At 33.7% G+C, this 27,881-nt stretch overlaps 2 protein-coding genes across 4 annotated transcripts; one reads left to right on the forward strand and one right to left on the reverse strand.

The window, feature by feature from the left end:
- Positions 1-20,875, forward strand: LOC111046443. Of its 2 annotated transcripts, XR_005573762.1 has the most exons (12): positions 1-2,719; positions 4,434-4,649; positions 5,075-5,401; positions 6,333-6,456; positions 7,410-7,517; positions 8,169-8,253; positions 8,441-8,905; positions 9,374-9,535; positions 13,349-13,535; positions 17,147-17,295; positions 18,550-18,795; positions 20,618-20,875. XR_005573762.1 is itself a non-coding variant. In XM_039444372.1 (11 exons), exons 1-11 carry the CDS (start codon positions 2,371-2,373, stop codon positions 18,619-18,621), a joined length of 2,244 nt encoding a protein of 747 aa, XP_039300306.1. In that variant the 5' UTR covers positions 1-2,370; the 3' UTR covers positions 18,622-18,869. The 2 variants fall into 2 exon arrangements, 1 of the variants encoding a protein (XP_039300306.1); XM_039444372.1 differs by lacking the exon at positions 20,618-20,875 and having other exon boundaries at positions 18,550-18,869.
- Positions 19,772-27,599, reverse strand: LOC111046448 (keratin, type II cytoskeletal 59 kDa, component IV-like). Of its 2 annotated transcripts, none has more exons than XM_039444389.1 (5): positions 27,233-27,599; positions 26,331-26,548; positions 25,038-25,168; positions 22,959-23,141; positions 19,772-19,997 (listed from the first exon to the last, which is right to left on the reverse strand). In XM_039444389.1, the coding sequence occupies exons 1-5, from the start codon at positions 27,324-27,326 to the stop codon at positions 19,985-19,987; spliced, it is 639 nt and encodes a 212-aa protein (XP_039300323.1). In that variant the 5' UTR covers positions 27,327-27,599; the 3' UTR covers positions 19,772-19,984. The 2 variants fall into 2 exon arrangements, with proteins under 2 accessions (XP_039300323.1, XP_039300320.1); XM_039444386.1 differs by having other exon boundaries at positions 26,331-26,551; positions 27,233-27,415.
- Between the last annotated feature and the right edge of the window lie 282 nt (positions 27,600-27,881).

The raw sequence follows: 27,881 nt of genomic DNA on the forward strand, positions 1-27,881 counted from the left end.
TCTCTTTTCTGTTGTTTTTGTACTTGAGTTGGTTGTTTGTAAACGAGAAAACCAGTGTTATTTTGTGTGTTCTTATTTTAAACAAATGCTTGAAAACTTTAAATTATCTAAAAGTAATTTTTTGATAATGTTTTTTATAAAATAAATTCATTTATCAAACTTTAAATTTCAAGAAGAAAGTTTATTAATAGTTTCGGGAAATGTGATTGTGCGTTTTAGGTTTAAATTGAGGTTAAACTTAGGGTTTGTTCATTTTAGACAAATCTTTTCTAAGAAAGCACCAAAACATCCAGGTAACAAAAAAAAATTCATACCTTAAAAATAGGTAATTCGAATGTCAACATGAGTGATAAAGAAGACGATGTTGATAATTCTATTAAAAGTGAAGAGACTGAACACCACTTACCCATATCATCATCAAGCACCATCCTTACAACATCTTCTAGTGTTGGTTCAAATCATTGTAATTTTGTTGAAAGAGTGACACCAAAGGTTTTGTTTATTGGTAGTAGTTTGAAAGTAGGATCTAATAAGCTTATTCAAAATGATTTACCAGTCTTTATGCGACAAGAATTGGGCATGGTTCCACCTCATAGCTCGTTAAAACAAGATCTACAATATGAGCATATTGGTCTGGATAAATTCAGAAAGTATTTAGAGTTAAATAGGACTTATCCTGAAATGAGATTGGATGAGCGTGTTTCAAAACACATGTTAGAACAAGATAGAAAGTCAAGTGTTCCAGTTGTGATAGGATCTGTTGAGAATGATTTGAAAAGAATGACTTTAAGACCTCCAGTACTGGGACACGCATCGTCTTCTTCTAATGATAGTGGTTCTGCAATATCTGGTTCATCAGGAAATGAAAGTGAAGATGTTCCGGTTTCAGCGGTTGGAACTGATAATGAATTTGTATGCACTGATGTTAAACAGACCGCTACATCGATTAGGGAAGATGTCAAACCACCTGAAGGCTTATTAGACCAAAGTAATCAAATGGATCAGCCACCATCTTCAGCATCAAGTGTAGCCTCCGTATCTCTAAAGCCTCTTGAGTGGGATAGTGGAGCAGATGTAGGTTACTATCAAATTTACTCATCAAACAACTCAGATGAGAAGAAGTTGAGCACTATTGAACGTATAGCTATAGCTACTGGATCAGCTGCTCTCCTAACAAGATTGGAACCAGAAGGAACCACTGAATATAGAACTCAACAAGCTAATACAATGCCATCCAATAAATCTTTGAAAAAAGATAATATTAAGGAGCGGTTGGGTATTCCTATGGCAGAATCTACACCATTCAGTACAAAACAATCAATAAATGACACTCCATCAGGTCATGTTGATTCAGGAAGTCAAAATGAATTGTCTCCTATAATACCGGCAACATCTGATCATATTCGAGTACAATCTACGGTTAACGTGGACAATGATGGAGGGACAAGTGAGCTTGTCCCAAAATTAACAGATAATGTAAAGGAATTGCCATACTGTCCTCTCTTTCCTGAAATTAAAACTTCGACTGAAAATGTGCAATCATCTCAGAAAAATAAAGCTAATAGCTCATATTTTAAACCTCAGAAAAAAGAGGCAATTGAAAATGTTGAGAACTTCATTGATGATTCACAGAAAAATACAGAATGCATCAATTTAGATGGTATGAAAGAAAATTTGAGAAAGCATTTTAGTAGTTCAATGGAGAATCTGCGAGATAATGAGTCTCCCAAGTCACCACCAATAAACACTCAATTCAATACATTGCCTCGAAGTCAAAGTCATAGTGATGTCTGTGTAGCAATGCCTGAGTCAAACACATTGCCCAAATATCTGTTGCAATGTAATAATCCCACAAAATCTGCTTCATCATCCTCTATCGCCACCGTTGTACAGAAGAAAAAAGATTCGCCGAAACATATTTCAAAGCTTGTACAAACGTCTTTTGTTAACCAATCTATAGGTGTTCAAGTTACCGATTTAGGTCAGTTTTCGAACTCTCAGAAATCTGGATCAAGAGAAAGAAGCCAATCGTTGAAGGCAACATCCTCAGTCACTGGCTTTTCAATTCAAAATTTCCAGTATTCAAAGCCTAGTTGAGTCTCGCATGTACATGAACATGACGGCAACATATGCAATGGAGCACATAGAAAAGTATTTGATAGAGGAGAGACCAGCAAACGTCTTACATCACAGCCATTTTCCAAGAATGACAGCAATGTAGGATCGACAAGCTCTTCTAATCAACAGAGAGCAAGCAGGAATGAACGGAAAGAGTCTAGAGTGGACAATAACGACGAAAGTGGTACATTGGACAGTGTGACAAGCAGTGTGAAAACTGAGCCTCCAGCGTGGGCCGACCGGAATGAGTCGATGGGCGTCGAAGACAGAGCGAACAGCTTCGAGTACCTGCCAGGCCACATGTACAGGCCTGACGACGCGTCGGGGCGCGAGAGCTCATCGATCTCACTCAACCGAAACGCCTCGTCGCACAACGAACTGACCGATGAAGCTGACAAATCATGGGATGTCTCAAACTCAAGCACGTTTGCCAGAGACATTGAACGTGGTGTTGACATGATGCTGAATTTCGTGCAAAGCTCGCAAGTAAAAAGTTCCGAACTGAAGAAAAAGTTGATGAAGCGCGTTGCCGAAAAACTGATTTCCACCGATATTTCATCTGGCTGCCACAAAATGGACAGTAAAAACCCTTCTTCTATTGGTAAGCTTTAGCAAATTTTATCAATTATGTATTTACATTCTAAGAGCTGAGTAAAAAAAATGCTATTCTCATTAATGATTATTGCATAAGTCAATGGCAATGATACATTCCAGAAACACATTTTCAAATTGCCTCTTCTCTAAAGTAAGAAAACGATGTTCACCACCTATACGCACAAAAATTCATTACGCAGTTCTCGGCGTCACACACCTGAGGTAGGTACCTGAGGTAAACACACCTCAGATAGCGGCTAGTGCCGTGGAAAACCCCGTTCAAGGGATAATGACGATTCCCCGGTCAGCAGACTGCGGCGAAGACAACAGAAGTAATAAGTCACAGTCCTTATATCCAACACATCTCCTACTGAAATTGAACAATAATTGGTATACGGTAACTATAATCAATTAAACAGGAGGTATTTTTCAGTGATAATAAATGAACTAACTCTACAGAAAAAAATGAAAAGTCTGAACTAGAAATCACGCAGATGATTAGCTGTGGAATTATCATTTTTCATTTTTACTTTCCTTGCCCTATTACCATAGGTAAGGAAAGTATTGCTTTCCAAAAAAGTTTAAGGTACCCTAATTTCATGTTTTCTATACGTTTCATTACTTTCCTTGCCCTATTACCATAGGTAAGGAAAGTATTGCTTTCCAAAAACAATTTAAGGCACCCCAATTTCATGTTTTCTATACGTTTAATGGTCCCCTGAGTCCAAAAACATGTTTTTTGGGTGTTGGTCTGTGGGTGTGTGTGTGTCTTTGAACACGATAACTCCATTCCTAATTAACCGATTGACTTGAAATTTTAAACTTAAGGTTCTTATACCATGAGGATCCGACAATAAGAAATTCATTACAATGCAATTCAAAATGGCGGGAAAAATGGATAATGGCTAAAAAACCATGTTTTTCACGGTTTTCTCGAAAACGGCTCCAACGATTTTCTTCAAATTTATACCCTAGATAGCTATTTATAAGCCCTATCAACTGACCTGAGTCTCATTTCTGGGAAAGTTGCAGGAGCTCCGTAATATTCCTGAGAAGAATGAATTTTGTTAAATTTCTATAGCTTAACTATTTTCTCAAAAATGACGACCAATTTTTTTCAAATTCATACCCTGTATAGTATAAAAAATATATCAGCTCTATTAACTGGCATGAGTCTCCTCCCTGAGAAATTAACAGGGGGTCCACCCCATCCTTGAGAAATTTACTTTAACCTCCTTCTCGTGCGTTAGGTAGGTATGTAGAGCAGTTTATTCAAAAGAACATAATTATGTCGATATTTTATTTGTAGAACAGCTGTTTTGACAACTTTTAAAAAATCCTCAAATTTCATAATTCAAACAAAGGAAAATGTACTCTGAACACAATCACAATAGTATAATCGTAGTTTTAATTATTTAGCCGCCAATCGGCATAATGTTATTCCCCTTAATTATCCTCGTTAATGAGGCTTATAGATCAATGAGCAAGGAAAGTTGTGTGAGTGTACCACACCAGATTTTTTAAAATGTCATTAATGCATCTGAATTGAAAGCTGTCAAAATCAAATCACAGTTTAACATTGATAAATTGAATAAAACTCTATGTTCAAAATATTCTGTTCATATTATGACCATACTAGTGTATCTAGCTCTTTGGGAGTTCCTGTCCACTATCTTCTATAACAACTAGGATTTAGATCATATTCTATGTTTTTGTTACAGGATCGAATTCGTTATCTGAGGAGAGACTTGGTGAACATAGAAATGGAAGGGAAACAAGAAGGGGTGACGTCAAAGACATTCATTGCCAAGAGTCACCTTTCACCTCTGAAAGAACTTCAAGTCGGACATCATCCGAATGCTTCAAGCCGAAATCATCATTCTCCTCAGCTAAAAAACATGCTATCAAAGATGTACTTGACAAATGTGTTGGTACAGGTGATTGAGATATAAATTTTTCTCATGCTCTTGCTTTAATAGCCTAGTTACTCCTATGGAATAAATCATAGTCTTTAGGTCGAAATCGAATGATCTAGTCGTTCTCACATTCATTTTGATCTATCAAAATCAATTGTTGAAAATTGCAACTACGGATATATTCTTGAAAAATGCCTATATAAATTACATTGATATCTTCATTTTCATTAATAATGATATAATACCATTCTGTTTTCCATTTAACACTATTGTAAAACGGTAAATAAGTTTTCACAACACATCCAAATTTGACTGGCTTCAGACGAGAGTCATTGATGCTATGGTGATTATATAGCAAAATGATTTGTTTTGATTCAAAATAAGTTATTCATATAATAATGTTCGATAAAAAGTTATTTTACAATATTTTTTTTTCAATTTTTCAGAGCGCAGTACTCAATCATCATCTGACAGTAACGGACCCAGACGTATTTTTGGGTCAGTTGGCGTACAGTGCGAGTCAATAAGCAGCAATGAGGTATCCAAGTTGTACTTGGAGAAGTCCTCTGCTAAATACCATGACAACAAGGAATGCAGTGATTTTCAAAAGCAACCGACCAATTCAGGGAAGAAGAGTGATCGTCGTCTCAGGACTCCTGAATCATCAATTACAATTGATTCGAATAGGAGCAGCCCTGTTGACAATTCTTCTGATTGGAAGCCGTCAATGCCGATTCCCACCAGAGTTTTTGAACAGAAAAGAAAATTTCAAGGTGATTTTTGATCAATTAATTCTGTTAAAAATACTGTTTGTCTATTTTTGTAATTATGGTTTCATCTACTCAGATAGGATTGTTATTAATTTTGAACAGACTACAGTCAAGAATATTGTCTTTTTGAAATGAAAATACGTTTTATCAGACGGAGTTGAGACTGTGAAGTCTTCCACTCAACCTTTAATCTTTGTATGGAAGACCTCTATTGATTCTTAGATGCTATGAATAGTAACTATTATACTGAACTGAATGATAAATTAGATTGTTATGAAACCTATAGACATAAAAGTCAATAACTATGTTATTTAGACTATCTTACGAATACCTCTTTTACATGGTGGGTGATGATTTACATAATAGGCTACGTAGTAATTAATCGAACTGAATGATAAATTAGATTGTTATGAAACCTATAGACATGAAAGTTATTAATTATGATATTTTGACTATTTCACGAAAACTGTGTTCATGCTGACAACAACGATGTTGTTACAAAAAAAATAACTATTTCTTTTGTAAAGATAGAAATGTTATGGAAACACACCCCTTACAATAATTAGTTTTGTTGGTCAAAATAATGAAACTGAGTAATTGAACATCTCTCATGTTCAGTCTCACCAAGGTCGGTCAAGATATTTGGACATGATTAAATTAGGCACGATTTACACCGAGTGCACTGGATCATATACGATTTCTATGGGAATAGTTTCTAGATAATAATTGCAGTGTAGACTACTTGTTAATCGTACCAGGTTTGACCATGTTCAAATTTCTTGATCAAGCTTGGTGAAACCGGGCATCAGTGTAATTATTATTAAACTCTTTTGTAGGTACCTCGTACCTTCCAAATATTCATGATGTGCTTTGTTTCATGCCAAATTTTTATTTCATCAATTACGGACATTTATGAACGAAAAATATTTTTTAGCGGGCAATACCAGAACAGATGATAATGTTAACACAAAAGCAATGATTGATCTACTCAGCTTTGAAAGAGATAACCAACGCCTTATGATTCAATCTGAAATAGAGCACTTGGATTATTTGAGAAGGTGAGAGAAAAATCCTTATAAATCATAAATATTTCTGCAAGAAAAATACAGTTTGTTCAGTAAAGGTAATTTGTTTCAAATGTTAGCCTAATCACAGTTGGGAAATAGAGTAGTGCGCATGCGCTGTAGCGCTCTCTGCTAATAAACAGGGCAGCCAACAATAGAATTAATATAAACAGCAACAGTAGCAGGCTTTCACTTGAACAGCCTTGTATCGCCTCGATCTGACCTTGGCATTGCATGCTAATCAATGCTATTCAGGAATCAGCATGTATAGTTTACAGCTTTACTTTTATTGCCCTGTATCAACCTCTGTATTTGTGCTTTATGCGGATAGCACTTTCAATAAAAAATGAGTACTTCGGAACAATTAATGTTAGGTTCCAGTTATTTGCCTCCAATATGTCTATTGATCATCTCAAAAACACTTTTCATAATGATACTTGAATGATCTTTTCTAACTACTTCTGTCCTCAAGTTTTGAGTTTTGAGTTTTTTTAAATTTCTCTTTTAACATTCCACTTTGTGAATTTTGTTGCATACTAAAACATGATTTTAATATAGTTGAAAAAATACAAAGTTTAAGAAGTTCTAGGAGTTCTTTAGTTGGCCATATCATTGATGGTCTGTTTTTCAAATGAATTGTAAGATGGAGAATATCAAACCCAACATCCTATAAGCACAAAATCATAAAATTGGTGCAAACATAATAAAATTTGAAATATCAAACTCACTTATTACTGATCTGCATAGTTTTAATTTTGTTCAATTAGTTATAATAAATTGTAGCAACTGGAAAGTTTATTATTGAATAACTAAAACTACTACTTAGTCTGTTAGCCTGTTATTTTGGAGTGACAACATTGCATTGTTTCCAAAAAACATGGAATTCAATACTAACATTAAAAAATTGCAATATCCATTTTTGAAAACTCCTTGTTGTTTGCTTGCAGACTCCTACAGAAGCAGGAAGAATTGAGAGACTCATTAGCTAAAATCCAAAAAACCAGACAGAAGCATCTAGACTCCCGTTATAATAAGTGCAAAACTGCCAATGAAAGGTAATCTACAGAGCTTCAATATGATTTATTTTTCTATAGTTAGAATTATTTAAAATTTGTACAAATTGAGACGTTTTAAACAACTAAATCTGAATCAGTTTTATAAACTCAAGATTTAAAATGATCATTCCATTGCCATCTTGGTAGTTTTTGAAATGTATTCATTAATTGCCCTTATAATAGTCTGATAGGTTTTGAATGACTCAAAATGAACATTTTTGTATTCGTTTTTTTATTAAGTAGTGTTATGTATTCCTATAAATTGCTTCAAAGTCAAATTAATTCTTCTATTGTAACTACTTAGACTGGAATGTTGCATTTCTAATACATCAACCATTGTTAGATTCACTAATAATTCTATCTATATCTATGATATTGATTATTTCATTATTATAATACATTCAATGCAATGTCCATAGTGAGTGACAGGAACTTATCAGCTTAACATAAATTAATATAACCTATAATTGCGGAGTAATGCAAGAAAAACAATCAAGCCAATTGTTTAAAGTTAAGAAAGTGTTTGATTCTCTGTGCTTCTGAAACGGTTATGTTTCTCATTCTAAACTCATTTAAAGGCATAAAAAACTTACTAATTTATTAATTATTGGAATGATTTTTGTTATTTAATTCAATGTTTCTTTATTCCAGTAATAAGCAGGTGCTTAATTCTATAAAAAGTCGACTGAAACAATATTCCGAATCAAATCATAGAAGAAATTCAAATACTGAGGAGGTAAGTAACATTTTTATATAATCTCTCACACGTTATTCCCGATTTGTAATCATGAATATAAATATGTCTCGTTTTTTAAGACGTGTCTTTATCTATCATAATACTTGATTCATTTAATATCTTATTCAAAATTGTTTTTGTTGGAAAATCAATGATCATTGAATAAGTTCAGAATGTCTTCTTGCAGGAACATCAAGAATGGGATTCTCATAATTATTGTTCGTCTGTTGATGAGATGAACAAACCAATATCGAACAAGGTTCATAGAAACAACTCAATATCTGTTAGCCAAGAGCAGAGAAATAACGATGGTACTATCAAAACGAAGAAATCACAAGATAGTAGAAGAGTGGATGATTGCCAACGTTCAAAGAATGACGATAATTTTGTTGATACTAGATCGAATGGTGAATCTAGTGAAATACTAGCTTCGAAACCAGTAACCAGTGACAATCAGCAGTCAACAAAGTCTCAGTCGCGAAGGTCTTCAAAGTCTTCAGCTTTAGAACCAGATTGTCCAGTTTGCCACTCTAAAAAAATCCAATCATGCAAGTGCTCCAGGAATAATCCAAGCTTGGAGAAGAATAAAAAGCCTTTGGCTTACTTTATAACGTTCGAAGATGGATCTTCAGAAAATAATTCTTCTGTTGGTGTAAGTTCTCTTTCAAGATATTATAGTTTTATTTCTGTTATCTATAATATAATAAAGAAAGAATTGACTTGAACACTTACAAGATAGAAAATTCACGAATGACGCATCATCACGTCTGATTAACTCGTCTACTGGACTGATTAACTTGAAATTTTACATATAGATTCTCAATTAACCGAGGATGGTTATAGGCCTATGTTGAATTCTTCAATATTTCAGTAAGTTAAATTTTCAGTTTGACAAGTTTTTAATTTGACCCTTGCGAAGCACATGTTACCTGCTAGTTTAGAAATAAATTGATTTGTTGAAAAAAATGAAGCTATGTAAATTTTTCATTTTCTTCTGTATAAAGAAAATAGTCTATGCATTTTTATCTCTTTCAAGATTCCAAAATAGAATAATAAAAAAATATTTAAACAATTTTTTAAAATATTTTAATAGAATAATGTTGATTTGTGATTTTTTCAGGCTGAAAACTCCTTGGAAGAGATCAAATTAAAATCAAATAGAAGCAATGATAGAGTATCGAATGTTACCAACGTAAAAAAGAAAGAAACTTCAGCAGTTGAGAAAGAAAATCGAGAACCAAAACAACCAAAGAAAAATCATGAATGGAGACCAACTTTGCAGGTAAATTGCAATAACTTTCAACCGAGGGTGATTGCCCATAACAATGATCTCTAGACTAGTGAGTTGGCAATGAGAGGATGACAAAAGATATAAGAACATCTAGCTATAGGTAAGATCTGAACCACCGCAATTTTTTGCGATGAAAGAGTGATAGACTCTTTTTTATTACATTTTATTGTCATTTTTGTCTCTTTTCCGTTATTATCTCTGTATCTTTTTTATCTGCATTTTTGATAACGACGTGGTAGAATGGACTTTACTGTTGAAACTTCGCCAAGTCATCAAATAAAAAGGTCATTCTAGTTTATTCTGTTTATCATGAACTCTCCAGGTCAAATCCACTAATATTCCTCACGCCTCTCCGTATAAAATGTTCAAAATCAACATACTTGATTTGTGACAATCCAAATTGGCTCAATTGTGACTTCTTTGATGCTTAATATCAATTAATTAACTAATAACTAATTAACAAGAATCACATTAGTGATATGGATGATTCACTCACGACTTACGCTGCTGCAATTTCAACCTTTTTTCGTAACTCAACCATCTATAAGTATTTAAGTTTAGTACTATAAGTTTTTAGTATTTATCATCAAAATATTCAGTATCTTCGCAACAAAATTGACAGATTAGAAGTATTTCTTAAACAGGAGGATCCTGACATTGTTATTTTCACAGAGCATGGCTTAAAAATAAAGGAAATAAATCAAGTTAGGATTCCAGGCTATTCACTGAGATCAGAATTTTGTAGAATAGCTCATAGAAGTGGTGGTGTATGTATATTCACTAGCAATGCTAAACATACCCAAACTTATGAACTGGATTTTGTTAAGAGATTTTCTGTTGAGATGGATTTAGAGGTGACGGGACTAAGGTTAAAAATTGATGATCGATTTGAGGTAGCAGTGTTAGGTATCTATAGGTCACCAAATGGAGACTGGCAAAAATTTTGTGAGCTGCTCCATACACTTTTGGAAATTACAACCGCTCGTTTCACAAATGTTATAGTAGTAGGAGATTTCAATACCGATTTTGCCAGGCAGGATAAAATGACAGAGGATATTAGAGATATTATTAATATGAATAATTTAGAAATTAAGGTCCACGAATATACAAGAGTAACTCGAACTTCACAGACAATTATTGATAATATCCTCACAAATATAGAAGGTTGTAATGTCAGGTTAGGTAGCTCAGATCTATCAGATCATAACTATCAAATTTTAGATGTTAAGTTGCAGGGCCAGAATCCAAGCAGAAAAAAAACTTTTGTGAAAGAAATACAGCAATATGAGCTAGGAAATATAAATTGTTTGAAGCAGGAACTGCTTCAAGAAAATTGGAGTAGTGTTTATAACAGTTGTAACCTAAATTACAAATATAAGCAATTCATTGATACTCTAAGATTTCACATTAGTGTATGCTGTCCGATAAAAAAAGTCAAAGTAAAAAGTAAATTAAACAAAGTAGATGAATGGATAACTGAAGATATTCTTACTCAAAGAAATATTGTTAGGGAAGCTTATGAGGAATTTAAATTAGTGAGGGATGTTCCGAGTGAAGTCAAATACAAATGTCTAAAGAAAAACTATGCAAAAGAAGTGAGGAAAGCTAAGTGTAAGAAAACAGCTGAAATATTAACAACTAGTACCAATTTTAACTCTGCTGTTTGGGAGGTAATTAATAGAAATAGGAGAGCAGCTCAAAAAGATACAGTTACTAATGTCCCTAGGATAATCGATGAACATGGAAATTATATGGATGATAGTATAGACATTTGTAACTTTTTCAATAATATTATCAACAGGTTGCATATAATCTCCAAAAGTCACTGAACACTAATACTTATAATACAACTACATTAAATGCTGAGCCAATTGAAAAGGTATTTAAATTTCATCCATTATCAAGAGATGAGTTGTCAAGAATAATAAAAAATTGAATAACAAAAAAACAGTAGGATTGGATGGGGTCTCAAGCAAAATTTTAAAAGAATGTGAAAATGAATTACTGGACCCTTTATTGCATCTCCTTAATACTTCACTAGAGCAGGGTATTTTCCCTGATGATCTGAAACAAGGAAAAATTTTGCCAATTTTCAAGAGCGGTGATTCTGAAAGAGTTGAAAATTATAGACCCATTAGTATTCTAAATGTAATAAGTAAAATTTTTGAAAGAGTAGTTTTAAATAGGTTATTGATGCACCTGGAAGAAATTAATTTCATATGTGATGAACAGCATGGGTTCCAGAAAAGGAAATCTACTAAGACTGCAATAGTATCCCTTGTTGAAAGACTAATAGATATAATAGATTCAGGTGAGAAGGCAGCCGCAATATTTCTTGATTTATCCAAAGCTTTTGATTGTGTGAACCATAGAATATTATTGGAAATACTAAAAACTGTAGGTGTGAATGGTATAGAACTAAAATGGTTTGAATCATATCTCATAGGTAGAAACCAGTGTGTTGAGCTTACCAAGGTGGATGGGAATGAAATAGTAAAAATTAAATCTCAAAAACTGGAGGTCCAGGCTGGAGTACCTCAAGGCTCAATTCTGGGTCCCTTACTGTTTCTGTTGTATGTGAACCAATTACCAAAAGAGTTAAAAGATCACAGAGCTCTGTTGTTTGCTGATGACACATCGCTTATCTTTAACAATTATTTATTAGATAGTCTAGAAATAAATGCTTTTACTGGAGTACAGTCAATTGTCCAATTCTTGAAGCAAAGGCAATTAACAATAAATAGTAAGAAATGTCAATTCCTACAATTCAAAAGTAAATATAATTCAGTAGAGGATAGAGAAATAAATGTGTTTGTAGAGGAAAATGAATTAGACCAAGAAGAGAAAGTAGCATTCTTGGGAATTTTATTGGACAGGAAATTAACATGGCATCCTTACATTGAGAGGATATGTAATAAGATATCATCTGGGGTATTTGTCCTGCGGCAGCTTGCTAGGCTGAATGATAAAAAACTACTGTTAACTGCTTACCATGGACTTATACTATCTCATATTAGGTATGCTATTTTAGTATGGGGTAATTCATCTCAACAAAATATGGACAGAGTGTTTAAGATTCAAAAGAAGGCACTCAGATGTATAGAGAAAGTGAATAGGTTAGACTCTTGTAGGCCTTTATTTAAAAAGCTTGGTCTATTAACTGTGCCATCTTTGTATGTATATGAAGTTGTAATGCATGTGAAAACGAGTGGTGTGATCCAGAATTCAGATGTTCATGAGTATAATACGCGAAACAGAGCAGATTATCATATAATGGGTCACAATAGTAGGTTATTTGAACAAAAACCAGATTATATTGGTAGGAAATTTTATAACAAGCTACCTCAAATCTTGAAAAGTAATGATGATTTGAAGATTTTCAAAAAACAAATGAAAAAATATTTAGTTGATAGAGCTTTTTATAGTGTACAAGAATTCCTTTCAAACCTAAACTAGGTTGAACTACTTAGTGTTAGAATTATTATGTAATAACATGACTTGTCTTATACTCCATGACTGGAGTCTTTAGGACGTAATCTGAAAAAAATAACAACATTTTTTAGATTTCTGCAACTGCGAATAAAATGATTGATGGATTAGCTAAAGGAATTATTGGAATATGCTACTTGGCAAAAACTCATCCCTTCAGTTATTCAATTCTGATTTCAATATCACTTGCAGTTAAGGAATCTTATTGAGTCGCCTTCACTGAGAAAGCATACAGGTGATTATATTTTTAATTTTATAGCAATTGAACAATCTGCAATTATTCTTTGCCAAATCAAGTTTTCTTCAATATTCTAGGAGTACCTGGTGATGAATCGCGGTGAATATGTGAACAGAGCCGAATACAGAAGGAAATGTGTAGCAGAATTGACATATTTGAGAGAACTGCGCAATAAAACTAAACGACATCTAATTGTGATGGCACCAGAAAGCTCTGACTACAGTCAGTCTACAACACCGAGGGAACTTCCACCTCCTCCATTGGGTAAATTATTCGTTTTAATAATGATATCCTTTTGTGCCTGAACCTGTGCTTTAAGAATTTCCATTGGAGAATAATTTCAATTCAATCTAGTCCTCAACCAATATAGAAGGCTAAACCCATGGGTAATACCTTTATTTACAATATTCTTAACAATTAAAGACAAAATAGAATTCCTTGTTAGTCTCATGAAAGAAAGGCGTTTCCATGAAAACAATAGTACTAAAAACAACCAATACTTGAAACATTGGATGTTTTTATGTGTTAATATTCAACTATTTCACGTTTCTCAATATTTTACTTACTAATTGTGAACAGCAACATATTTCAATTAACTTTTAGGATATGAATTAGCGTATTAAAACCTCAATGTAAAGATCTATTGGAGAGTTAGAACCATTGGTGATGATTAGAATTCATCTTAATACATCTTAATAGCTATTATCAAGACCTTTTATCATAGTCTATCCATATGATGTGCGACGAATTGAGTATATAAAAACTTGTACCGTCAAATTTATGAGTGGAAATGTTGAATTAGAATATAAGAATCTTATTTAATACAATTTCGATAATTTATCTAGGTTTCTTGATTCTTCCTTTTGTCAATGATCAGTTATTTATTTATCTATACAAACTCAAATTATTGCTGTGATTGGAAAAGAAAGGAAATTTATATTCTTTGTGAGGTTTGGGAAGGTAAAGATTGAGCAATAAGTATAAATCTCAGTAGGGGATAGAATAATCAAGAGTTTTTAAGTGTTACACATTAAGATGCTTCAATATTGTTTTCAATCACGAACCAAATCACTTTTTGCTATTAAAAGAACGACTAGCAGTCAGATTTTGTACAATAAATGAATTAATCACTGTGATAACCAGATCTTTCGGCAGGTCCGCCATCTTCTGATTAAGATGCTTTGAAAAAACTTCCTAGCATTCAACAATATTAAAATTAGTTGCGATTCTATTTGTGAATACTTTTCTATCTCAGATGCAACCGAATTCTTATCAAGGTCATGGATCAGTATAATTGAACCTTTGTACAGGGTTAGCGAAAGTTATAGAAACAGCTTAACATTTCTTTTACAATGATAATTTGACAGTAGGTTTCATTTTTTGTGATCCTATTTATGAAGTTGGATTCAATATGGTGGATCCAAGATGGCCAACAACAGTTTTGTGGTGACATTTACAAAGCGTTTGAGATGACGTTACAAATACCACTCTTATTGGAATATAGCCAACCCTAACTACTCTGCTCTGTTTACTTGCCCACAGCCTTCGGCTGTTGCCGCCTGTCATGCTGCCATGATGCTCGCCCATCTTCGCTCCGTTACGTAGCTGACGTCATAAACAAAAACATCATATTAGAAATAGACTTTGCCAGAAATAGCGACTGGTTTAGCGCGCACAACCAAAATAGAAGAGAGTCGGCGTGCCTGCTTGGCTGGCCGCCACACTCTGCCGCTTGCCAACATATTACGACGTGAAATAAATAATTTCCGTCAGCTACGTAGCTTCGTTCGACTCCCGTTGCCCAGACGGCGTTTCACTTAGCCGTCTCGCGAGCGCATCAATGGCAGCATGACAGGCGGCAACAGCCGAAGGCTGTGGGCAAGTAAACAGAGCAGGGTAGTTTGGGTCGGTGGCTTGCAAGTATGCGGTTCGTCAGTATCTCATCACACACCGATAAAGATAACAACGAATCCGGGTACCTCCACTTCGTCCACGACTGCAATTTGACAAGTAAATGTGATGAGATACAGACGTACCGCAACCTTGCTCTAGGTCTTGAATATACGTCTGCGTTTTGATATTGCTGAATAATTATTATCATTATTTATCATTTATTCATCCATATGCAATTACAATCCAGGTAAAAACAACAGGCATTTGCCCAAAACTGCTCTAAACCTTAATTTAGAATACACAGTTTAAAGGTTATATAACTTACGTAACGTAAATGATAAGTTAATTCGCACACAATAAGGACCTTAATGGCCTTACGTTCATCATTGTCCATATATCGTACAGTCTTGATCGAAAAGCGTACTTCTCAATTCGGGCAAAGATTTCCTTGCCATTGTAATTCCTCACAATCTGTGCTTGTACTTTGTCGACTATCTCCTGAAGTATGTGAATTAATTATTGATTATACTCTTGTTGGGAGAGAGAGTGTATCTCTCGATAGAGAGGATCTACGTAATCGATCAGGGTATGGCATCGAGAGTCCAGTGAGTATCGTCCAGAGTGAGTGGGACGGTATTCTCATTATCGGACGTGACGAAGTCGTTGATGATGTCTTTGATGTTGTCGGGCTCGGATTGTCGGTCGCCTTCACTGCTGCTTTCTTCAGAATTTTCATCTTTTTCAAAATTGGAAATTTCGTCCCAGCTGTTTCCGTCGATGGACGTTTCAGTTGTTTCGGTGTGGATGTCTTCTTTGTCGCCTGTTGTTCGCCTTTCAATTTCTTCCCTGCACCATTTGGTGAAGGTACACTGGTTCCCATTTCTGTTTCCGATTCCGAGGAGTTTTTGAGAATTTCGCTGCATTCCAGTTCTTTGGCGATTAATTTATGATTCACTGATATACTCTAACTCCGTAGGTAACTGAGTAAAATGAACCGAGTTGGACATGCTCACTAGAACCCGTAATAGAGAATTCTTGAATCGTATGTACCACTTTGCTCACTATACTCGAACTGAGAATTCAGATATTTTTCATTAGTATATAAATTAGAGACTTTGTAGCGTATGCAAAGATTGTTGGCGATGTGGTTGAAAGAAGAAACAATTTTTATTTTTGAATTGGCTGCAAGCCACCGACCCAATCTACCCTGCTCTGTTTACTTGCCCACAGCCTTCGGCTGTTGCCGCCTGTCATGCTGCCATTGATGCGCTCGCGGGACGGCTAAGTGAAACGCCGTCTGGGCAACGGGAGTCGAAGCGAAGTTACGCAGCTGACGGAAATTATTTATTACACGTAGCTGGCGTCGTAGATATGTTTGCAAGCTGCAAAGTGTCAAGCAGGCACGCCGACTCTCTTCTATTTTGGTTGTGCGCGCTATACCAGTCGATAATTCTGGCCAAGTCTATTTTTAATATTATGACTTTGTTTATGACGTCAGCTACGTAACGGAGCGAAGATGGGCGAGCATCGTGGCAGCATGACAGGCGGCAACAGCCGAAGGCTGTGGGCAAGTAAACAGAGCAGAGTAGTTTGGGTTGGCTATATGCCAATAAGAGTGATATTTGTAACGTCACCTCAAAATTTTTATCGGCCATCTTTGATCCTCCATATTGAATCCTACTTCATAAATAGGATCCCAAAAAATCGATCCTACTGTCAAATTATCATTGTGAAAAAATATTAAGCTGTTTCCGTAATTTTCACCAACTCTGTATAAAGGTTCAATTATACTCGAGATAGAAAAGTATTGACAAGTAGAATCGCGCCATAATTTTCACCAACTCTGTAAATTATATCAGTGATATTCTATAGATATTATAGAGTGTTGAACTCTATTATATTGTTCAATTTTTATGGATCACTTTTTATAAGTTTCATTATTATGTTCCTCATATTAATTTATCATTTTATTTTTAATGCAGCAATGAAACGAGTCTTCAGTCAAAGGACAATGAGACGACAAACGGAACGCAAGTATCGCCAGCTGGCTGAAGTGAAAAATAGAAACATTGACTTGAAACGAAAAGAAGCGTATCGTACTAATAGGTTGATGGCTGAAGTTTTCACCAAGGTAAATTGAAAATTTCTCACCGTAATTGAACTTAATAGGTTTTTTAAGTTTATTGAATTGAATGAATATTATTAATTAAAAAGAAACACTAATTATCTTTTTTGTTTTTATTTTCGACACGAAGTTGGCGATTGTACCATTATCAAGTGTCAAAAAAGGGTACTAGTATTTCTTCGTAATTAATCTTTCGAGTAGCCTAAACTATGAAACTACTTGAATAAATTGTATATTTAGAAATACCTTCGTCTTGAATCAACACCATACAAAGCTTAATACTGAACTGAGTGAACTCAATCTATACTATACTATTTAGCGTGAAAATATAACTGAATCATCAGAACATCGAGGAGAGTAAGTTATAGCATTCATGAAAGATGATTTCATGAAATTATAAATGAAATCACTTTTAGATCAACTGTGAATTTTGTAACATAAAATTCACAGTTGTAATTTATGCATTCATTTAAACATTGATACATACAATATCATTCTCAGCTATGATTGATTGGGAATTGAACAACAGGCTTAAAACCCAAAACTGTTCCTTTCCCAAATTTAGATGGAAATTGTCCAAAAATAAGTTATGTTAAAACTAAAACAAAAACTATTTGTTTTTTCAATTTTCACTTGAAATTCCAATTTGTTCATTTTGTTGTAATTCATACTACTAGTAGATTTCATTTTTGAATGAAATAAATCGTTTAATACTCAACATCTTTGTTAAGTTTGTTTGTCATCGTTCGATGAGATTGATGTACAGTATTTAAACGGGGGTTTTCGGTTTCTAATTTAAGCTATTCATGGCAGGAATAACTATGAGTTTGCTTTAGAATGGTTCAAACCTTTGTTCTTGCAAAAAAGAAAGGAAGACATATCCGTACAGTTTATTTTTAAACGTTTCTTTCTTGTTTTAACCGTATTGACTGGGCCTTGTTTACTACTGTGTTTGTATAGTGATGAATATTTGAATTCTTCTAGGTTTACTTTAGATGTAGTAATGTTTGTTTATATTGTATACCGTACATACTTTCAATTACATCAACTGATATCCTTCTGACTTGTATAATGTTTAGTATTAGTTTTGACTTTGTCTATTGCCAATGTTGCTTAATGACAATAAAAATGTAGGTATTTAAATATTTATTTCAATGAAATTCCATTTGGCCCATTTTAGGCTCATCTATCTCATCAAAATCAATAAATTTACTGACTTTCCGTTCCTTTTTTCCAATTTGAGTATTTTTTGAATTTCAGAAGCTGCAGAAACGGGTCTTGAATGGAGAAACGAATCTATCAAATAGTGTTAGCGTGATATCCAGCCTTTAAAATTAGGTACAGAAGTGCTAAGAAGCACTGCTTCTAAATCCAAAGCTATATAGACGTCTAAGATATAATAATTGATTTATAATCTTTGATATGCATATAATTATGATGAATTATATGCGTCAAGTACAATACTCTAATAACCTTCTTCTGAGTAATGACGTACTTCAAGTTGAGGTTTGTATGCTTTCTAGTGATACGTTTTGTAAAGTCAATGTGTTCAATAAATCGTATGAGATTTTGTAAAGTGATTGTTTCCATAATCTACATATTTAATTCAACCTATTCATAATTATAAATGGATAGTATGAATCACTTCGCTTATATGGGCTATTTGATTCAAATAAAAACTATATAAAAACACTTCATTTGATTGGGCAACATTTTTACAAATTAATAAGAACAATATGAAAACTTGTAGTACCATTTTTTATTTAAAATATTACAAAGACTATTTTCGACCATAACTTAGGTCATTTTCAAGTTGAAATGTGGAAAATAAATAAACAAGTTGATGGTATTTGATAAATATAATTCAATTTGACTTGAATAATCCTATTTTTTCATAAAATTAAGTGAATAAATTTCAATTTATTAAATTTGATAACTTCAACCAAAAAACAGTGAATAAGAAATAAATTAATCATAAATATGAAAATAAATATTTTCATATCAAATAGTATCAACTTGTTTATTTATTTTCCACATTTCAACTTGAAAATTACCTAAGTTATGGTCGAAACAAGTCGTTGTAATATTTTAAATAAAAAAAGGTAATACAAGTTTTCATATTGTTCTTATTAATTTTAAAAACTTTTATATATTTAAAAAAATTACCAATGGTCGAAATTAGTCGTTAAAATATATATCAATTTTTTTTAATAAAAGGGTACTAATAGTTTTTATATAGTTTTTATTTTTATATGGATAGTAGGCTATTTCAACTTGTTTCATTTCAATTTTATTCACTGGTCTTCAACTTTTCCCACTTGGGCCCAGTTGCACAAAAGCCTGTTTTGGTTCTCGTGGCATTTAATCATGATTCAAATTTAACAGGCTCTAGTGCAACCGATTCAGACAAATAGTTAGCATAATTATAATGAAATATATCTTGTAAAATAATTTAGTTGGAAAGAAGGATTACAATGAAAACTATTTGAAAGCAGGCTGAAATTATTATTTCGAAAAATTCAATAAATTTTTGATCTCGAGAATTCGAACAGAAATATGAGTCGCGTTGCATATTGCGATGTTGCTTTGCGTCAAGTATTGTGAAATCAGAATAATGTAATTATTACTAAGTTTTGTAGGAATCTATTTTCTATAGACGTTCATGTGTTCCCATCGATTCGTAACTTGCGGTAGATTATTTCTTTCCCCTGAAAAATGGAATATAGTATTAATAGTGTTATTAGTAAACTGATAGTATTAGTTTAATGACTAAACAACTTTCTTTAAAATATAAATTAAAACGTCATCAATATGAAGTATATTCAATCCAGTGTGAATAAACATTGGGTATTGCATTCAGCAGTATTTAGACAGTATAGTTATTTTTCGGTGAATAAAATGGTTAAACATTTACACTGATTATTTATGTCCAACAATATCAATACATCACTCTTATTATTGAGTTAAGTTTGTAGCATGAATATTGATGTTGTGGAACTTTTCCATAATTATTGAAGAGACCTGAAATGTTGTCAAAAATCCACTTTATTTAAATAAAATTAATATTTTAGAGCATTAAAACATGCTCCTGTAAAATATTAATTTTATTATAAAGTGGATTTTTGGCAACATTTCAAGTCTCTTCACTTATTATTAACTCTATTAAGTCCATATACTATTACGTTTTTAATTAATTATCTGAATAAGAGAACTTGTAACTAATATATTTAACACCAGGATACTTTCATGTTTTCCAATAATTTATTCATTTTTATTTCTAAAACTTTTTTTAGAATATCACTCATAATTTTTGCTTCGTAACCCTTAGGCCGTAGATTTCTTTGGGATACTTCGAATTCATCACATAAAAAAGCCGATTAAGGAATGGTGTCCATTGCAATATCTTCTCCATTGAGTTCATACAAAGAAACAAACAAGGTTGAATACAGGCTATAATGGTGAGTGCAAAATAATACTTTTTTATTAAAAAAATTCTTCACAGTATCAATTTCCTGAAATGCTTTAATTTTTATCTATGGCCGTACAGTAAACTTTACATAAATCATACAAATTAATTGTTTTTAGATCAAGGTCAAGTTTGTTGTGCCTTTCTTATGGTAGTCTACATCTACAGTACAATTCGTACATTGATCAATTTCCTACTGGAATGGTTTACTCATAATGAGAATTGGAATGAGAACCTCCTATAGTGAGATCCACGTTATAATGGCAGTGTTTGATTAGCAATGGTATTGCTATCCTTGTCTATCATTCAACAAAGCAAATAGCGCTATCTCTTTCTCGCTTTGCTCTTTTGCCAGATCGTAGAATTAAGAATAAAACAACAAAATATTTCATCTTAATTATGAAAATTCATCATGAAATTATTGAAAAATATAATTTCTTGCTTAATAAAATATAATTGATTATTTTAAACAAGAATGGACAGTTGATTTTACATCAATAAACCTGTATCAGCTAACGTCTATAGAAGGCATTGACAAGACGGAGGATCGGCAACGTTGTTCTCCTATCTTTCTCCACTGCCATTTTAACGTGGACCTCATTATAGAGTTCTTCATAGTTATGCCGATAAAGCTTATTCCTGGAATTTATAGCCTTGTGCAAGTAAACTGTAATACACGCAAAGTGCAATGTTAAGTTGAGTTCTTTATGACACTGGGCATATTATGCACTATGCATTGTAGGCTATATATATTAATACTACTCACGCAGTATTCTCATCCACAAGTACCTGATTGAAACTATGGACCTTATGGAAATACAGCAATAGACTGGCTTCTCCACACATCTGTGTAATCACTTGTTAGCTTATTTATGATGAATAATTCTATAGTCTGATTTTTACTCTAATATTGGCGTATGAAGGAGGCTCCCTTTTCCTTTTATATTATCCTTTAAATGCAAAATTTCCAAAAAACCTTGTATATACGTCGACGCGCAATTAAAAAAGGAACATACCTGTCAAATTTCATTAAAATCTACTTCCGCGTTTCGCCGTAAATGCGCAACATATAAACATTCAAACATTTGAACATTAAGAGAAGTGCCAAACCCTCGACTTGAGTCTTAGACCTCACTTCGCTCGGTCAATTATCAGTAATTAGTGAAGACTGATTTGTTTGAGTCAATTCTAAATATTTTTAGAAAAATATATTTTTGAATAGAAACATTTTTCTCAAAAGGTTTGGACGGTTTGTTTACCAATCATTGACGTTTTTGAGAGTGGTAAATGATAGAAATAGAGGCCTATTTTAGAGATTAGTTGTGGCCTGTGACCACATGGCCATATATAAAGTATATTGAATAAATCGTTATTTATAGTTGAATAGGCGTGCAACTGACTCGCTAATTTCAAAGCCTTTGTGTTGAAGAACTATATCCAACCACCTGTTAGAGACACCAGATTCTTCCTTTCTACCTGTGAAGGCCCATCCTCTCTTATGTCGGAACCCTCTAGTCACAAAAAGTATCGGTCCCAAAGTTCCTAGCACCTTCCCAAACATGCGACTGACCACTGAAATATTTAAGTGCGAGTGAGTGAGAAAGGTCGTCTCACTTCTACCTGCTCGAAATAGGGGCCAGGGGTCACAACTATTCTCGCGGCCTCTAAAGGGTATATAATACAGGGTGAACTCCCTACCAATACTCTAGAGCATTGTTCCTGGGTAAGAAAAATATCTAAATATCATATTTAAATTGTCCGAAAGTCTTCAGTTACTCACACAGCGGCCATTTTGCTTTTTTCACTTATTATTATTTTTCTAAATAATAGTTAAACATACGAAGTTGATTTATAGACCATTTTAAATGGACGCCATTTTGTTTTATGAATTTGAAAAATCATCATAATTTTTTGTAGCGTTGTCTAGTTGTTATAAATGATTGTGCAAAGTTTCAATTTCGTATGTTTAACCATTATTTAGAAAAAAATAAGTGAAAAAATCAAAATGGCCGCTGTGTGACTAACTGAAGACTTCCAGACAATTTAGATATGTTTGTTACCCAGGAACAATGCCCTACAGTATTGGTGGGGAGTTCGTAAACACTCTGTATAGTAAACATGAAACTTTTTTATAGAACAGATTATGCAATGAATAAATTGAAAAATATGTGCCCTTGATAGATAATAGATAGGTAGAACTCACCAAGAGCCACTAGAAGCACTGGCACTTGCACTTGCATAAGCCATCGACCCTCCGCCTCCTCCACCGTAACCGCCACCGCCGCAAGAGTGGCACACCTGGGGCTGTTGGTAGCCATAGCCTCCGCCTCCGTGGTAGTATCCTCCCCCTCCTCCTCCACATCCTCCGTAACCACCGCATCCACCGCTAGTTCACATTCAATGTATTCAATTGAATTAGATTATATTTTCTGTCTTCACAGAAACACAGATAGTTATTTGTATATCTAGAGTGAAAAGTGCTGTTTTTTCTCCCTGAGGGAAAAGTTTGAAGCCCGAGGCGAAGCCGAGGGCAACAATTTTCCTGAGGGAGAAAAAACATTTTTCACTCGTGATATACACAACATTTTTCCTCCACCTATATTTTTATAAAAACTGCAAATAAAATAATTTTTAAAAACGTAAAGTACGTGACCAAACAATGTGTTACTGTAGATACTGTTACAACATAATCTAAAAAGTAAACAGAAACAGCTGACTTGTAATCACAGTTCTCCGCCGACAGCGCTATCTGTCGGCAAAAGTTGTAACAACAATGGCCGCTACAACTACAGCTATGATGAAGTCCCCGTTTCAAATTTGATTAGTTAATAAGGAATATTCGTTGGCTGGTATTTTGAATAGCATGGAATATAAAAGAATATTTATACATTTTTTTAGTATAGTGATATGAAGTTTGTAATAATTCTAGCATACAAACATATATTTCATATGTTGATCAAATCTGGTTGAGGTATTGAATTTAGTTGGCTCAATGACTGACTACTCTATATGCTTCCTCAACTGAGCTTAGACCTTCTTACCTATTACAATGTAAGTTTTTAAAATAGAGATGCTTCCCATGTTATTTAAATGGAGTCACTTTTCCTCTCTAGGGAGTTTTTCTGTTTTTTACTACCGAGAGCGAAAAAGTGACACTTTAGTATTATGTTTCAGGGAGTAAAGTAAGTACTTTAGACAGTAGGTGGAGGAAAAATTAATTTAATACTGTAATAATGAAATAATTAAATTCAACAATTATGGTAAACTTAGACTACAGGTTTTATACTATGTGCTTTTTTCCTGTGGATGATGCCCACATGAGCTTTAGGCTTGTGCGTGGGTGATGAGATGATGAGAGATGAATGGACCTACACCTTAGGTGGGTTCTTAACCACCGGAAAGCGATTATTTAATTCTTAAATGATATTGCGAGGAGTTCGACTTTCCAAGTGGTCACCCTTAAGGTGCGTACAGACTTTCGCTCTGCTCCGCAACCGAACGTCACTCCAGCAGAGCGATTGATGATCGACCGGGGAGCAAGAGTGGTTCGACCGGGGAACGCGAGAAGATCTAACATCTTCCGTAACGTTCATGATGGGTGCGCGGGCGGAGCGACTGTGGTACGATGGAGGAACGAGGGCGGTACGAAGGCGGAGCGTGCTCGGTGCGCGTTGGAAGTGCGTATATGTGTACGCAGCTTTACAATGGGAGTAGCAGGCGCATGAAGCTTAACTTATCTTATTGATAGCTTATCAGCGCGACCACGACACCAGTCGCTTCCACAATAGCTTTTAATCAGATCAAGTTAATGGAATACATCAAAAACTCTTGTTGATTTGATAAGTCGGGTACGCGATTGAAAAAATATTTTAATTCTTGTTTTTAGGCTGTCATTATTTGGATATCGAATTCTGATTAATGTTCATTCAGTTGGGTATATTTTATTGAAAGAAAAATTTGTGATTTTGGCTTCTCATTTCCAAAAGCCGACGCATCAAAAACCATTAATTTATAAATCTTATTAATGTACTGTATTTGCAAGATAGTAATCTAATCTTTATCGGCTAGTGAATTAGAGTGAATTTCTTAACTTTATTATATTATAATTGTCAAGCAGGAGATGAATTTGAAAATTTCAATTGGTTTAAAATATATGGTTACTTACAATAATGTATAACTGTATTCAATAAGTAACATTATGCATTACACGTTGATAATAATGAAACTGATACGTGAAGATAAAATTCTCTGTCAATAAAGTAAATTACTTTAAATAACTTACCGAAACTTCGGATAATGCATAGGTATTGCCACTGGAACAAATACTGGCATCGGACTGATGAAACCCATTCTCTTCTTATGGCATGCATGACAGCGCTTCAGTCTTTGAGAGGGCGGAATGGTAGACAAGTTCTGTAAAATTTATGCTTGAAGTAGTTTTGGAAAGTAATATATTAATAGTAATATCGAGTGACCTGGCTGGCTCAGGTCTGGTGTCAGAGTTTTCAGGTCGTACCAGATCAATTTCAGGGCCTCTGACTTGACCTAACGACTGTTATTTGACAGCCGGGACAGACTAAGTAACATGTCCATCCGAAACACGGGAGTGGCCCGAGAAAAATACTGAAAAGTAGTTTAAAAGATATATTTGAAAAATGTTGCGATTTTTATGTTATGTGAACATATCGTAATAGATACAAAATTGGTAGTTACTGATACTTTTTAGTTTAAAAACTGGCCTATAAGCATGACATATTACCCTCGAGCTTGTTTGTCATTACTTATTTCAAAGAGAAACAGCAAGTTTGAATCGATTTGATATTTTAGTTTATGAATATTATACAGTAGCTACCACTCATTCTGAAAGTGATTATGGTAATGTAGTGAGCCCAACACTACAGTTTTTGAATAAGATGATCGGTGCTTATTTTCTGAAAAGATATTCATTGTGGATGAAGTTGAAAGGACAAAAGAATACTTCTTTTTTAAATAGTAAAAATCAAACAGCATAATGAATTATTAAATTTTGAATTTGATTACAAACTGTGATTATCAATAAATCCGTCTATAGTGAGGTCCATATTATAATGGCAGTATTTGATTAACATTGGCGTTGCTATCCTTGCCTATCATTCGACAAAGCAGAAAGTGTCAAATCGTTTTACAATGTAGAAGTATAATTAATATTCAATCTCGATTATGAAAATGTATTATTTAATCATTGAAAAATATATTTTATTGACGAATGAAATATAATTGATTATTTTAAACAAGAATGAACAGTTAATATTAGATCAGATCCAGCTAGATACCGATATCAGCTATCCCCTGTAGAAGGCAGTGGAAAGGCAGACAATCGGCATCGCTGTTTTCCTATCTTTCTCCACTTCCATTATAACATGGACCTCACTAGAAGATAATAATAACTAAACAACCACTGTTTCAATTAGAATTCAAAATAATACATTTGAGGTCTTACGGCTGTTATTTCATCAAGTTTTTTGAATCAGTTTAATAAACGCATGCAATCATTGAAGTTGAGTAGAAAATATCAATTGAATACTTGTCAACTCACCTTTTCTAGCTGGTCATGAATAGACTTCAATTCTTCATATGATTGCTTAGCCCTCTCTGCAGCTTTCTCTAAGAATTTGAGAAATTGCTCGTCAGTCATACCATCCAATTCTTTCATCACACTTGGTATAGTTGACTTGAATTCATCTGGCACTTCTTGTCCAAAGAATAATCGATCTAATTGACTGTCTGTGTTGACGGAAGCTTGAGTATCATTTTCTGCAGAAAATAATTGGATCGCGTTATATTCACGTTAGTTGCTCAATGATTAAAAATACTTCGTGTGTATTAAAATTACGATTCGTGGTGAAAATGCCCTAGTGAATAAACTGATCGTTTATTCTTGAAAAATCAAGTATCTTTTATAAAAATGATAAGGATGTATAGATTCAATAAAATTCGTACGTTCAAAAATAAACAGATCGATAGGAACATATGAAGATAATATCTGTTATTATTCAAATGTGCTGAATAACCCTCTGAATAGCTAAGAGGCCATGTAATTGCTAATTACGTAGTCATTATAAAGGATAAAAAAGTCGAGCAGAAGTTTAAAAGTTAGGAAATTTTTTATTCAATATTGAGAAATATTTTTTTAAATTTAGAAATATTCGAATTTATAAACTGCTCATTTCTTGTCCAAGAAGTTAATTCAGGATATTGGTTCAGTCGTTCTAAGTTATTGGTGAACATACATTTTTTTACTGATTTCCTCCAAATTATGACTGGCTATAATATGAAATTATTATGCTCGATTGTCTTAGTATGGCCTTTCCTTGTTTTGAAATTTGAAATCTACATGTCTAGAACAATAATTTAGAACTTTTCTTATTATTTCAAGTTATTTGATGATTATTTATCAAATAATTATTTCCAAAAAGCAAAACCTAGCAGATAACTCACCAGTAGGTATGGTAGTGGTTGATTCTTCCTCAACTCCATGACTCTTTGCAAGAGAAACAAGTAAGAAAATTATAATATTCCGATAACCTTCCATTGCTCTTTCACTAGCTGAAGCTTTTTCACTACTGTTGTTACAACCATCTATTGTCACTTATATTATAGCAGGAGAGATTTCACTGGGAACACCAGGATCTTGGTAAATGAACATAAATTACTATGTATGACCTTCGTGGCTGTGCTTCGTATCAATCTTTTTCTTTTTTCATGATCGGGGATTCACCTAAGTGTCGTTCTATGATTACTAAATCAAATTAGATGAGCAACTTGCAATCTTCAATAATACTCTACGTCAAAGTCAGTATTAACTGACGTGACAAAGAAAAAAGATACATACTAAATTTGCTTAATCTCTAGTCATTATACTCTAATCTTGTTATTGAATGAAATTTCTTCGAGAATTGAGTATCTTCAATTCAATAACAACATTTCCTTTAAAAGCTTTGTAGTTTCAATTTATACACGCTGCAACCATATTGAGACTTATTAAAAAAACATTGGAGTGGCCGTAGTCGAGAGGATTAGATGTTGGCTTTATAATTCAGAGGCCTGGGTACAAGTCCCGGCCTGGGCAAGATATTTTTCTCGGGCC

Source organism: Nilaparvata lugens, chromosome 1, assembly GCF_014356525.2.
Source record: "Nilaparvata lugens isolate BPH chromosome 1, ASM1435652v1, whole genome shotgun sequence".
Classification (NCBI taxonomy): Eukaryota; Metazoa; Arthropoda; class Insecta; order Hemiptera; family Delphacidae; genus Nilaparvata; species Nilaparvata lugens.